Below are 14,638 nucleotides of genomic sequence, written 5' to 3'. Positions count from 1 at the left end.
AATTTAAGTCTTAAGACTTTATTTCATGTCTTTATAATAAATACATAGCTTAAAGATTTTTGTTTCTTTGTTTTCTTCTCATAGACAGAAGTCACGTCTCCTACAGACAGTGAGGACCGGACTCCAGGGCGTCTTCAGGCTGTGTGGCCACCACCCAAACCCAAGGATGAAGAAGAGAAGGTGGGGCTCAAGTACACCGAAGCAGGTAAGAACCACAAGCTTGTAGGCTTAGGCTACGTCCACACTAATGTGTTTTCATTTGAAAACGCATCCGTTTTGGCCTCCCGTCCACACTGAGGCGGCGTTTTCGCTGATGGAAAACGCAGCGTTTTGAAAACGCTTTCGAAAACGCGTACATTTGAAAACGGTGCTTTCACGTTGCAGTGTGGACAGCAAAAACGGAGACTTCCTAAAACGACGACGCATTTCAGTCATAAGATGCAGTCATGTGACCAATTAAACCTAGATAGCGGAGGGCGTTATACAGCACTTGTTTTGTTTGCTCTCAATTTTGACAGTCTGCACGTGCTCCAGAGAGCTTTTCTTCAAATTCTTTAATTCTCGCTCGCTTTTGCACCTTTGTACTTCTGTGTTTCTCGCAGCAACAACTCCACCTCATTGTTAGTCCATTTAAAAAAACTCGCTGCTTTTCCTCAACATTTTGCTGCGATATTTCAAAGAGACAGAAAGTAAATAAGCAGCAGACAGAAATGAGGCAGGTTGAATCTTCTTGCGTTTCATGCATGCACAGGACTGGAACGTGAGAGTTTTTGGCCGTTACAATGTGGACGCGCAACTCTGTGAAAATGACTGAAAAGGATGGTGTGGACGCGGAGCGTTTTTGTCTGAAAACGCTGTTTTCAAATCTATGTAGTGTGGACGTCGCCTCAGGCGGTGCTGCCTGTATTTACACTTAAAACCAGGAATGCTGACTAAGAGTCACACCAGCTAAGCCTACACCAACAGGCCTCGCGCTGATTAGCCTTGTAAATGATGTCAATGTTCAACTTTAAAACCCAGAAACAAAGACAGCACCCCTATCATCTAACCCTCGAATGCTCACGCTTTACGTGTCTGAGATAAAAGCTTCAGTGTCGGTGTGTAAGACCTTTCATCTAAGAGCACTATGAGGCTGTGTCTGCACCTTAATGATGCCATTTTTTTGTTGTTATTGCACCACAGGGCACCATGTGTGGCTCAAAGTGGAGAAGGGGGAAAATGAGGATTGTCCTGGCAACTTGCCATGTTTAGCCTGATGTGTTCTTTAAAAGGTGCAATGACACACACAAGTTAAAGGTGATTAAATTACAGCCTAGCATTAAATCACAGCAGCAGTGCAACAGATGTTGGCTGTTCTCTGTGGTGTAGCTTCATCCCAGAGAAAGACGAGCTAAAAATACAGTAGTGTGTGTGGAATTTAAGAAGCAGAGCAAAGTCCAGGCTATAAGCCATATAGACTGTATAAACCGTGCATGCAATCATATCTTTAAAGTATTTGTTAATTTACAGATTACAGACTCTGGAAATGAAGTCTTTATGTCGCTGATGAGAGCCACAAATCAATCTTCTTCTTTTTTTTGGCATGTAGTGTTTAGGGTTAGCGTTTGTTGTTTGTTAGTCACTACAACTAACTTCACAAATTGGACAGAAATTAGTTTAAACTAAGACTTGACTCGTCAGCAGAAGCGTTCAACAGAACAGTTATAGCTGTAGTTAATAAACAAGTGTGTGTGCGTGCGCGTGCGTGTGACAGTGAGATCAAGTAGCGTTGAAAGTTAACATTAATATTGTATTTGGATTCTGTTATAATCTGAAAATAAACATGTGGCCATAAATATGTCAGTGAGAAGAGATCAGTTGAAAGAATTGATTTATTGACAGACATAGTTGGAGTGATATATTCTTTGGCGATTAGACTCTGGAGATCCCAGATCAGGGATGTCAGCCCACTTTAATCTTAAGTGGACCAGAGCAGTGAAACACCCTTTTTCTGTCACTGTACAGAAGTTCAGCTACACCTTTAATCCCACAGATGTGTTGATATAAAAAAAAGAAGCACAGTTTCAACTATTTTCTTTTCTGTCTTTTTAATTATTTATATGTTAGTTAATTATGTTGGTGTGGTATAAATGGCCATGAGGGTAGAAAAAGCTGTAAAAATTCAGAAAATATGGGTAAAAGTGCAAAGTTTTGTACTCCTTTATGTTTTTCAAAGCAGTCCACAAGGCCGGATTAGACTGTTTGTCAGGACAAACTGGCCCTTAGGTTTTAAAGCCCTGCTAGGATGCAGGTGATGGCAGAGAAGAAGCAGGTGGAGACCCAGGATTCAAAACTGGGCAGCATTAGATGGGAAAATATAGATGGGAAGGAGGCGAATTGCACAAATGAATGTCTGAAAAGGCAGCGTCACAGATGAGTTCTTAGATTTCAGGCACGTGGAACAGAGACTGATTAGCTCATTGAAGGCAGGAAAATTGATCCAGCCAGAGAGATGACAGAACCCAGTGTAACAGTGTGGGAAAGTGGAAGTGATGTAAAGAATAAACTAGCGGCACAAGTGCCCCAGAATGCAGGCGGTTGGATGAGTGAATACCAGTCTGCCTTAATGAGCTTGCACATAAGCTACATTATTATAACATTATGAATCTCAAGCAAGTTTTGTTTGTTTTTCATTCTGTCAGTGAAACCAGACCAGCATCTTTTATCTAAATGTTTTCTATTAGCCGGCAGCATGGTATGAAACTGGTTGGTTGAGTTGTTTAGTGAAAGCGATCCGCCCTTCTCTAGTATTTTTATCATGTTTAAAGGCTGCTGTACACGTTGTTGAGCTGGCTCTGTTTCACAGATGAAGTTGATGTTGAAATATTCATATGTTGAATCAATTCATAATTCAACACCCTTTTATAAAAATAATTGGAAAACAGTGAGCAGTGATTACTGAGTCTTGTAAAAGTAAAGTACTAAAGACATCACCAATTTGGTGATGTTGACACACAGCTCAATTTCTGGACATCTATGGATTGATTTCTTTGCCTGTGTGCATTGGACGGGTTGTTACCGACGTCTATGGAAAATTTCATGTCAAGAGCACTTTTAGTGGTCTAATTGGTGACGCGTTCATTACTTATTTTCCCCACAGTATATGTAGAATATGCTTCATTAATGTGCCTTTGTTCTGCATTCTTCCAGAGCACCAGGCTGCCCTCTTGCAGCTGAAGAGAGAGTGCAAGGAAGAGCTGGAAAAGATGCATGTAAGTTTTCTCATGACTGCAGTAAACCAGACACAGGGAAAAATGAGCAAAAAAGGTCAAGGGACAAAAAAGAACTAAACTAATACTGATGCAGGCAACAGAGACAGTGTGGTCTTACATCTGAGTCATGACAGGCGTGTTATAGCACACAGTTAGGGAATTAAACTTCAGTGTGGTTCGAGCTTTAGCTGTACATTTGTGCAAGATATATAAATGAATCACAAGTTCAGCTGTAGGAATTTGGGTTCTCATAGCAGATGACGGTTATGACCACAAGATGGCACTAAGTAAGCATGAAATACTCAGCTGGAGGAGCTTCAGTATGCAAACTAAAAGGCTGGAACCTTTGAGCTATTCAGGTGATGAACTAACATCAAGCCTGTCAAACGTCGATGGACAAACGTATGTTCATATGATATATGAAATGTAATTGGAGTTTTACAATCCTGACATTATGCAGAGAACAGAGATCTCAGATGGTGGGAAAAATGAAGCAATTATAAATGAACAAACCAATTTAAAAGCGCTTGCTATAATATAAGTCTTGAGGCAAACTTGGGTTACTTAATGTGTACTATTACAACTTCCAGCTGTTCAGTCCTTTCACACACACAAGCACACACAGATGGCTCCCATCAAATGTCCCTTAAAATTTTTAGTTTATCATTTTTCAAAAACGGTGATTTGGAAGAATTTGAAATATGTTTTATCTGCCTATTTAAACAAATTTGCTCTTAGAAAAATGAAAGAGACAGACTAAAGTTCTGGCTGTGTTATAGAATTTGTGCCACTGATGATAATTTGCTCTCTGGGCCACTCCCACGAAAAAGTCTGACCTCCTGAATTTCTGGTGAAAGACATTAATTTTGTTGTAATCTTTCAAATCCACTGCTGACACAGAGAAACATGTACCGTAGTCGAACCACAACAAAGGCTGGGCTAATTCTATTTCTAAACTGACATGAGTTAATAAGGAACATGTGTAAGATTTATTGCAAAACAGTTTATCTTTAAAATCAGTGCTTTGCTTTGTTTGGTTCTCCTTGTTTGAAATGTCAAATAAAAATTGGACTTTGGGGATTTTACTGTAAGAATTGGAAACTAACCTGAGGGAAACATTTAATTGGAACAAAGATGAAGCGATATAATACCCTCTTTAAATAAAGAAGTGTGTACTTGGAAGAATAAGTAGGCACTCTAGTCCAAATTCATCTCAGGGAAAACGCCGTCTACCGCCTGATACGGTTCTGTTGGATGGTGGGAAATGACTAAAGTTGCTGATACTCTGGATTTGTTCTCATGGCAATTTTCTTCTTACAGTCAGAGTTTGAGTTTAAGATGTTCCAGCTGCGTGGTGAGCACGCGGTCTCCATATCACACCTGGAGGGAGTCATTGCCAGTTTGGAAGGAGACAAGCCGTACAACGCAGGACGGGAACGCCGTGAGGTCCGCGATGTTGCTGTGTTCACCGGAGATGACCCCATAACCAAGACCTGCCGCACTGTGGGTATCCAGACGGACCGGGAGACGTTCATTAAGAGCCCCGAGGGCGATGGAGGCGGGCTCGCTCAAAGCCCCAGTCAGAACCTACCGAAAAAACTCAACTTGGACTCGATCGGACTGAATCTAAAGGCTGAAATGGACCAAGGGCCTTCTGCGCCGCCGCCGCCGCCGCCACCTCCTCCTCTACCAGGTTTCTCAGGGCCACCAGTACCCCCTCCTCCTCCTCCTTTGCCGGGCAACACTGGAGCCCCGCCGCCACCCCCTCCACCACCTCCTCCTCCCCCTGGGGGTGGCCCACCGCCCCCACCTCCTCCACCACCTCCCCCTCCCGGCTTACCTGGCAGTGGCCCACCTCCTCCTCCCCCTCCTCCAGGAATGGGGCCCCCGCCTCCTCCACCTATGGGGGGATTCGGTCTCGGCCAGAAAGCAGACATGGCCCCACGGAAACCTGCCGTCGAGCCTGCGTGTCCCATGAAGCCTCTGTACTGGACCCGGATCCAGATACAGGACAACAAGTACGTATAAGACAGGATCCACTCCACTGGGGCTCCACTGGACTTCAGTTTACAGCTTAGGTTTTTTTATAGATCTGCAAACTCTAACAAGTGAAAGTGAAGCAAAAAAAATGCCAAACTAGGTTTGATGTCATTGAAAATCTGTGGTGCACTTACAGGGTTTGTCCACCACACCACACTACAGAATTTACTGCCTCTTAAAATGTCCCACACTGTGTGTCATGGTCCCCAAAAAATCTATAACCATAGATTTAGCCATTATATTGTAAATTGTGGGGGGTGTTTTGTTTTTTTATGTTAAACTTTAAGCTAATACTTCAAAATCAAACTTCAGTATGATGATTTTAAAGATGCTTTTGCTGTTTCCTTTGTTACTGATGTAAACATGCTACTGTTAAGGACTGCATGGGTTAGATACACAAATATCCTGCAGTCAAAGGAGTAGCCCTGTCATCCCAGTGCAAATGAAGCTGTAGGCATTATTGGCTCTGGGCTAATGGGCTCTCAGTCTAAGGCTTGAATGCTCCTATTCAAAGAGATTTCAGCGATATGGTTGCTGCACCGCACTCCCTCATCTAAAGGCCCTATTGAGATGCTCTGTAATAGTAAGTGGATTATCCAGACCATTTACTGTGGCTGTGGTTGTTGCCTTTGAGTGCCAGCCTTTCAGCTTTATGGCCTTGTATTTCCATGGCTGGATTAGTGGGGAGAAGCTGAGCTGCGGTTCGTGTTCTCTCGCCGGTTGTGGCCAGCGCTCGAGGACTAAGTGTCTGCACTGCAGTAGTTTCGTGTCAGCTATAAATTTAACTGTTAAGGGGCATTAAATGGGTCAGATGTTTAACTGTAGCTGGATCAGCTGTGTGATCTGTGTTAATGGTGTGAAGGTCTGAGTTATGAGGTTTGGGGGGGCTGTAGGGGGGGATGCAGTGTGAGGTTTGAAATGGTGCCCAGTGTCTGAATGTAACCTGAGACGTGGAGTACAGTGGGCAGCGTGTACGACGGGGGGGGGGGATTTAAAGAATTCACTTATAGCCGTAGTCCAATTAGAAAGTTGTCTTGTGGGTTTTTTTCTTTTTGCTAGGAGGGGGAGTCGGGTCTGAGTTTCTTTAGTAAGCTACGTTCCTGCATCAGAGCCATCAGATGTTTGTTGGACTCGAGGTGGGAGAGAACAAAATCCAAGGATTTGTTAGTTTGTTTTTAAGGCGGTATCATTATAAAGCCTCTTGGCTGCCCTAGATAAATATGCTCACCTCTGCAAATGCATGCTTTGGAGACGCAGCTGAACTTGCCTGACCCTAATCTAGTCACTGTTGAAAGGCAGTTGATTGCTCTGGTATTTAAGCCACGATAAGCCTCCAAGCACTTGCACCCAGTGCGGTTACATCCAGGCTCTCTCAGGTGGCCTGCCGGCTGTAATATCGTTCAATGGTGACCTGCAAGAAGAACTGTGACGCGTGAGGAGATAATAGAATACATTTCGGGTGGGAGGAGCCTGCTGATTGTGGCGTTAATGTCATTTTGACGACCAGACGTGATGGGGGTGGGGGGGAAGCAGAGTGAGGCAGGTTGAGTTGAATTAAACAGATGTGTTTTTAACAGCAAACTGCTGAACGCCCTCTTGACTCTTAGACACCTCTCGTTCTCACTTTGCACCTCCGTTTGTTTCTTTTTCCACGTTACTCGGCAACTTCTGCAACACAGCATTTTGTCCTTTGCCTGGAAATGGTGGTTTATTACAGAGACAGGCTTGTCTTTAAACTTTTATTTCTATCACCCGGGTTATAAACGGCGCTCTTAAAAGTCAAGATTGCGACCGTGGCTGCCAGGTTTTTGTCCAAACAGCAAAATGGACAACATCAAATGAGCTTCCAAACATGGAGAACACTCAATTTTGTTTGATTCAAGTAGCCTCCATGTTGCTAGCCGTTCTATGAGAAGCCTTGACTGTGATCTAATGTTTTACACGCTATAACCTCAGTTTTTCATGGTCTGTTTATATTTTAAAAATTTATGATCCGTTTTTTTTTTTTTTTTTTTGTAGCAACAACACTTTATGGTGTTCTCTGGAGGAGCCAAACATCGTCAACGCCAAAGAGTTTGAGGACCTTTTTTCCAAGGCCACGCTGCAACCGAAGAAGAAGCCGCTGTCGGACACGTATGAGAAGAAAGCCAAAACTAAGAAGGTAGCATCATTGGGCTCCACTCACTCCCCGGCTTGGGTTGTATTGACTTTGGGCGCTGTGTTGAAAGCTTAATTCATCACTGTATTCTTTTGCATGTGGTTATCTTGCACGTTTTGCCAGCTGAGGGCAGGCTTTTTCTTTCATTTCTTTCATCTAGCTTTGTTTAATAGAGGCTTTCTGTCTGCCGTCATCTTCACTCGTAAATCCAAGGAAGAAATAACAAAAGGTGAAACAAAAGGAGGGAAAAAAAATTGATTGCGAGCCTCATCAAGCCCTCCTCCAGATTGTTGTCTGTAGTTGCCAGGTCCTACACTGGCTATCAAGTTCACTCCCTTATGTGTGTGTTGGTGTGTGCTTTTCTCCCCCCCTATGATCGAGTTCTGCAGTGTGGTGTAACCAGGGCTTCAGGATTATGCTTTTTCCCTTTTGTGCGAGGTAAATTTTTCAAATCAAGAACAAAAAATCAACACAGATGTGCTTTCTGCCCAATTGATCCACTATTCCCTCTACCCCACCAAAGACTCCTCGATGCCGTCGTGTTAAATCCTGCAACTCTGCACCTCTCTCTCTCTCGCAGCCAGCGCTGCGTCAGCGTCCCGGCTGCCTCGCGGTCCCTGCCAAGGCGTCCGAGCAGTTAAAAATCAGCCGCTGCCCCAGACTTTAACCTCTAAATCCATACGCGTCCCCTTTTCTGATCAATTTGTTAAGGCTCCACTCGGCTCCAGAGGGCCAGAACGTGTATATGTGTGTGTCCATCCCAAGATCTCCCGATTCAGTCGGGTCACTCAGACTGTCCAACATTTGATCCAACACAGACAGCCACATCCAGACACAGATCTCGCCAACTGTGTCCTGTCTGGGCTTACATCATTCTAAAAGAGGTTTGGCCCCCATTAATAACAACATGTTGAAGCAAATTCATAACAATCAAAAAAATCCCATGTCCAACATAACACTTGTCCCCTCCCCCCGGTATTTGAAAGAAGGACGTTTGTGCTACACCGGCTGGGTTTGTTATCTGTGTTTAGACTTTTTGTTCTCAGTACTGTGGTTTTATTTAATTTAAATTTATGCAGTTATTTCTGGGGTTAAAGGGGGAATTGTTTCCGGCTGCCTTGACGTTCAGCTCACTGGAAAGGTCATCGGAATAATAGAAACTTGTTTACTTAATAATTTTCTATCCCTGAAAGTTTATACTCTGAGTGACTGGAGGGGAAATAATTTGCGAGGGAGATCATCTAAATAATAACCAGCAGATGATGGTTTCCAAGAAGTTCAGCTGGTTAAAGTACAGGAAAGAAAGGAAAGCGGGCCACATCTTTTTGGGAAGCTGGGGAGTAAGGGGAAACAGTATAACAGAAGATTAGCTGCTTCTGAGCGGAAGGAGGAAAGAAAATGGATAAGGATATCTTAGATGGTGCAAAAGAGAACGCTATAGGCCCCCCAGCAACTGCAGAGTATAAAAGTACACGTTGTTTACTTGTTGTCTGACAGAGTCCTGCAGTACTGAAACAGAGGCAGGCTCACAACCTCCAGGATATTTGGATGACATTGTAGCATTAGTCATGTTACATTAAGTGATACATGTGATTCACAGGCAAGTATTTTTGGCTCATGAGTTGCATCTGCTTAGACTTCTATGGTAAATGGTAAATGGCCTGTATTTATATAGCGCTTTACTAGTCCCTAAGGACCCCAAAGCGCTTTACATATCCAGTCATCCACCCATTCACACACTGGTGATGGCAGCTACATTGTAGCCACAGCCACCCTGGGGCGCACTGACAGAGGCGAGGCTGCCGGACACTGGCGCCACCGGGCCCTCTGACCACCACCAGTAGGCAACGGGTGAAGTGTCTTGCCCAAGGACACAACGACCGAGACTGTCCAAGCCGGGGCTCGAACCGGCAACCTTCCGATTACAAGACGAACTCCCAACTCTTGAGCCACGATCATCCCCATGAGAGGATGTCACACTGTTTAAATTCCTTCGGGGTGCAAAGGAATAGGGCTTCCACAATTTTCATTGCGTCATCTTTCCACCTAGTTTTGTGAGCGCACCGTCATAGTCCTGGTTGCAAGCGGTTTGATTTTATCAGTTATTCTGAAGCTTAATAAATGTCAGGAAGTGGCTAAATAATCTATGCAAATGTAGTGATGCGTTTGAATCACAGAACAGAAATAAAGTATTCGAATAACTTGCTAAGAAAATTCATATGAGAAGCTAAGCTACTACTTGACCTGCTGTGCAAAAGTCTTGAGCCATTATTCAGTTATCGGAAAAAATGGGAAATGAGTGCAGCAATTATTAAACTGTGCAAACATGCATGGAAATACAATTTATAAGGCAAAAACAGTTTATACTTTAAAGTCAATATTTTTGGTGTGACCACCTTTATTCTTTAACAGAGGCTGAACTCTTTCAGCTTTCTTATCATTTCTGTAAGTAGTCTTCAGGAGTAGTTCTCCAGGCTTCTTGAAGGACATTCAGGGCTCTTCCGTGGATGTTGGCTGCCTTTTGTTCCGTTCTGTCAACATGATCCCACCCTGCTTCAGTAACGTTGAGATCCACTGGCTAAAATTCAGCCCCAAATCCTGACAGAGCCTCAACTGTGTTTTACAGATGGCTTTAGATACTCACTGTTGTAACGCTGTTACTGTATCGACAGTGATTTGAACCAGAATTTTCAAATATGGATTCATCACTCCATGAAACCTGTTGTCGGTGCTTTTGAGTCGAGCACTTCTTCTTTTATCCTCCACTTGTCCAATTTCTTTTCTTCACAATTCACACCAATCGGAATCACTGTTGATGCATAAATACTATTTTTATGGCTCTCAAACTGTATTTTCATTGGCATTTTTTAAATATTCCCTAAAATACAAGCGAAAAGTGTCTGAAGATTCAATTTAAAGTTCTTTCTTTGCCAAATTGTCTGTTATGTGCAGACACATTGTTTTGTTTTTTTATGCTTGAAGGATTCATAAGTCAGTGTTGAGTGGCTTCACAGCCACAGCTAAGAAATGTTTTGAAAGGCCGCGAAGAAGCCAGGACGAAATATTCTGCAGGGCTTCTTTCAAAAATACAACAGTGTTTGGCTCCTTAGACGTAAAATATAAAGAGTTTTTCACTGTACTGTATTTCCCATAACTGACCTGTTCTTTCTTCATCTACTTGTTTCAAATTGTAATAGTTGTTTCTTAATAAAATAAGTAAAATAAACAGACTTCTGTAGAAGAGATCAAGAAACTTCATGCGCAGTGGGACATGCTTCCCTTTTTTGATTGTCTGTCTTCCTGTAAGCTTCTGGCAGCGCTGCACCTTCACCTCCCTCTAAGTTGTAGGAGGTTTGTTAATAAATCTGTCTTGTTCTGTAGTTTTCGCAAAAATCATTCTCCCCACGTGGTTCTTTAAACGCACTCGGAAGCTTTATAAATGTCTGCCCAGAACAGAGATTTAAGCACGACTGTTGAAAAGACTCTTTTATTCTGGAGGTTCTGATTGGACAGGGATGTAGGTGATAGCTTCTCAGTTTGGCGTGACGTCTTCCTCTGCGCAATACCGGCTGACACACATGTGGGCTACCTGCCTCCCATCTGTCAGCACACTCATTTTCAGTCAACGTTGCCAGCGAATCTGGTTACGTATCTGTATTAAGGAGTCTTTGTTTGTCTCCATTTGTGTGTTTCTGCGTCTGTTTTTATTTGCGCGTCTGCGTGTGCCCGCTTGCTTGAACACACCTGTGTGGTGACGGCACGTCCCCCGCAAGTCATTATGCACTTGCTCAGAAAGTGTTGCCAGAACATGCTAACACCACAGCCCCGGGGGCTGTGGACGGCGAGAGGAGATGAGTGGGTGGGAAAGGAATGTGTGTGTACATTATGCATATGAGCCACTTCCCCGTTTTCCAGCAACTGCACACGCCAAGAGTTGAAACTCGGGGGATGCAGGCGATGCCTACATGAGTGAGTTAATCTTTATCATGTGTGCCATAGAAAAATCAAAGCTCTTGTTTACTCTGGAGCTCGTCTCTCTGCGCCGATTAGCATATCAAAGCTGAGGGGAGCTCTCTCACCGGGGAAGATGGGACCGGGGGTATAATTGCACGCATGTGGCTTCACCCCGATGGCTGGTGGAGGCGATAAAGTATGGGCACCTATGTGAGCGGGGGAGCAGGCGATGGGCACGTCGGTGCATTTTTGAGGATCGAGGAGGGGAGGGAGGGATGATGATGATGATGATGAGGGAATATTCCGGTTAAATATGCCGGCGTGTGCGTGTACAAATATGCACATTAGTAAACACAAAAACTGAGGTCTCTTTTATGCACATAAATCAGAGCTCTATCAAGTTTATACATGGCAAGTTAACAAACAGCAGCTTTACGGGTTTATGGGAATAACTTATAAGCAATCGTACTACGTTTATTAAAGACATATTTGAAGTGGTGGCTATGACGTGGGAGAGTGGGCGTAAGATTAACACTTCTGGGCGAGACTGGGGTTGCTGAGTGTATCGCAACTGGTTATTGATGGGAAGTCTCGAACCAGTTGTTATTGTAACATTTGCCTGGGTGATTTCAGACAGATAGTCAGAGAGACATCACTGCGGAGCAGGCCGCTCGCTCAGACGTGGCTGTGTAAACTATCCGTTCGGCTCGGATTCTGCATCACCCAGGCCGCATCGCCTAACACCGGCCACCTGCTTCAGCTCAAGGCTCTGACATCTCAGTGTCTCCTTCCATGATTTTGTTTATTTTCTTAGACTGCTCGCTTTCCCCCCCCCCTTTCTTCCTCTTTCTCTTGACTCGTCTCCGTTACTCGAGCGTCCTCAGCCGTGTCGGGTCAGTTCTCTTGTTCTCCACCGGAGGGAGGCATTAGCTATTGGTGTCTACCTGTCTCAGCATCAGCATCTCCCGGCTCTCTCCACCTACCCCGAGCTGTTTGCGTGTCTCGAGGCAAGCATCCAACATCACTTGTCTTTTCTCATTAACTTAACTGTTTAGGCTAATTGGCGACTTCTGCAAAGGTTCCTCGCCGCTTTTAGTGCAGCCCATCCAGAGTGGTTAATTAGAGGTGTTGGGAAAGCCTGGTACTCAGCCGTCTCATAGTCCCCAGTGTAGGAGATCCCTAGTGATCCAGGTAATAGAGCTGGAAGCAGCATGGCACCCACTAACGCCCTGTAATGCAATACCAACTTCTAAGGCTTCTGCTCTCCAGCTCCCACTGGACAGCCCAGTAGCCGACAACACCATAATACCTAATGAAGAAGCCTGACACATTAACTTTTAGAGCGGGGCTTTACCTTGCCAAAACGTTCTCTGGTTTTACGGCTAATTCAGTCATAAGTAATTGTGACCATGTGTAGGCACAAATAAAAATCCTGTGAATTTATAGTTACTGCTTCTCTTTGCCGTGCTCTTCAAGACTGTCCTTTTATGGTGCCACTTTTTGCCTTTGTACTTTCACTGCGACTTGATATTTTTTGATTATATCTCGCACGTGTTTTCTGGTAAACTTTGGAGGAGGTGCTTTTCCTAACGTTCGCTTTCTCATTAATGTAACTTGATAAAGAGGGTCCCGGCTATGTGTGTGCGCGCGCCACATTTCCCGGTAGTTTGCGTCACGATGATGGGTTATCACAATTAGTGCTGATTAGTTCGGTCATTTGGGTCAATCCCGGGTGATTCGCCGACTGCTGGGACTAACTGGGGCTTTGGGCGCTCTGTCTCGCTGGTCGTCCGTCACCTGCCACGGAGGGGAACTGGTGAATTTAACCCACCCTCTCGCTGCTCGAATGAACTTTTTATTCACCGTCTGTTCCTCAGGTTATTTGATGTCACATTTTGAATAATGAGGGATGATTTGCGTAAAGAGTAAATGTCATGTTAAGCTAAAAAACTGCATTTTTCTATAACCCATATTTCATATTTGAATCCCCCCACCACACCCCCAACTCTCTCGATACTTTATAATGTAAATTATTTTGTGGTTTGTTTGGTTTTTTTCTTTCTCTCCAGATTATCAAGCTGCTGGACGGGAAGCGTTCCCAGGCAGTTGGCATCCTGATATCAAGCCTGCATCTGGAGATGAAGGACATTCAGCAAGGTGAAAAAATCTTTTCCAGCGTCATCTAGAAGCTTGCAAACACTACATTATTTTCCTGCCTTTCACAGAACAAACTCGTATTCCGATTCAGCTGCGATAAACTAAATTTACTCTCCTCTTCACCATTAAAGTGAGCAGGACTCCTGAGGAGATGCAGATGGAGTTATTTTTAGAGATGAGATAGTGAACTCTGCAGCAGAGGAGAATTTCCAGTGTCTTGACAGCTACTAATTTGTAACTCCAGACACTTTTTTTCTGGATTAATTTGTTTCAAGTGGAAAGTGGATGATTTTTCCAGTTACCACTGTGGGAAAGAAAAATCCTCAATTTGTCAAAATGTGAGACGGCCACGTCGCGATGAAAGCAGCCTTTCGCTTTTTCTGACAGGCCTCCTGTGCTGGTTAAAGTCAAATTGCCATCTCCTTCATTTTAAGAGCTGAATAGATTGATTGCATTCTTGACGGTTCTGTGGAAAATGCACGCATACATGTGCATGTCTAAAGTCCCTGCATGGGTGAGTAAACGCATAGTATGTGTGTTGGGGACATCATAGGTGGGCCAGGAATTAGTCCGGCCCTGGGACTGTGGCGGAGAATGGCTGCCGCCTGCTTGTCTGAGCATGCGGCCAGCAGATCTGTTTATTGTAGCCAGTGACGGTTTCCACAAGCCTAATGGGACTGACACCCCACTAATGATCTAAGCATGTACAAAACCACGTTCCACAGTTAGCAGACACTGCGCTACCACATAAAACCAACTCAAAACACAAGCCAGAAAAGCGGATACACCAGGACAACCATCCTGTTTCGATTTCTTTTTTTCTCCCCCCTTTCAGTTCAGTTTCTCTTCTGTTCCAGTGTCAGTTTGGTAAAAAAAAGGCCGGCTCACACCCAGCGTGAGGCTGCTTCCTTGTGCTTTAATGGGAGGTGTATGCGAAATGGACAATTTGAATTTGACAATGAAGGACAGCACCTTAATAAGCACTTCTGAGGGCGCTAGTCCCTTGCTTCGCCTGCTTGCCTCCCCTTTGTTGCCAAATTAAAAGGACATGGTACATGTAATGTAATTACAGCTACTA

General features: G+C 44.1%; 1 protein-coding gene across 1 annotated transcript in view; it reads left to right on the top strand.

Moving 5' to 3' along the window:
* Positions 1-14,638, top strand: part of LOC309695997 (formin-1-like) — a 48,904-nt gene that overhangs the window by 13,222 nt on the left and 21,044 nt on the right. The window contains exons 4-8 of the mRNA XM_082517025.1: positions 85-205; positions 3,190-3,251; positions 4,572-5,269; positions 7,311-7,452; positions 13,473-13,560. Coding sequence (XP_082373151.1) covers positions 85-205; positions 3,190-3,251; positions 4,572-5,269; positions 7,311-7,452; positions 13,473-13,560 — 1,111 coding nt within the window. The remainder of the gene's footprint in view (positions 1-84; positions 206-3,189; positions 3,252-4,571; positions 5,270-7,310; positions 7,453-13,472; positions 13,561-14,638) is intronic.

Source organism: Aulonocara stuartgranti, assembly GCF_965226115.1.
Source record: "Aulonocara stuartgranti genome assembly, chromosome: 19".
Lineage (NCBI taxonomy): Eukaryota > Metazoa > Chordata > Actinopteri > Cichliformes > Cichlidae > Aulonocara > Aulonocara stuartgranti.
The sequence above is the reverse complement of the archived record's forward strand: the minus strand, read 5'-3'. Positions and strand labels throughout refer to the sequence as shown.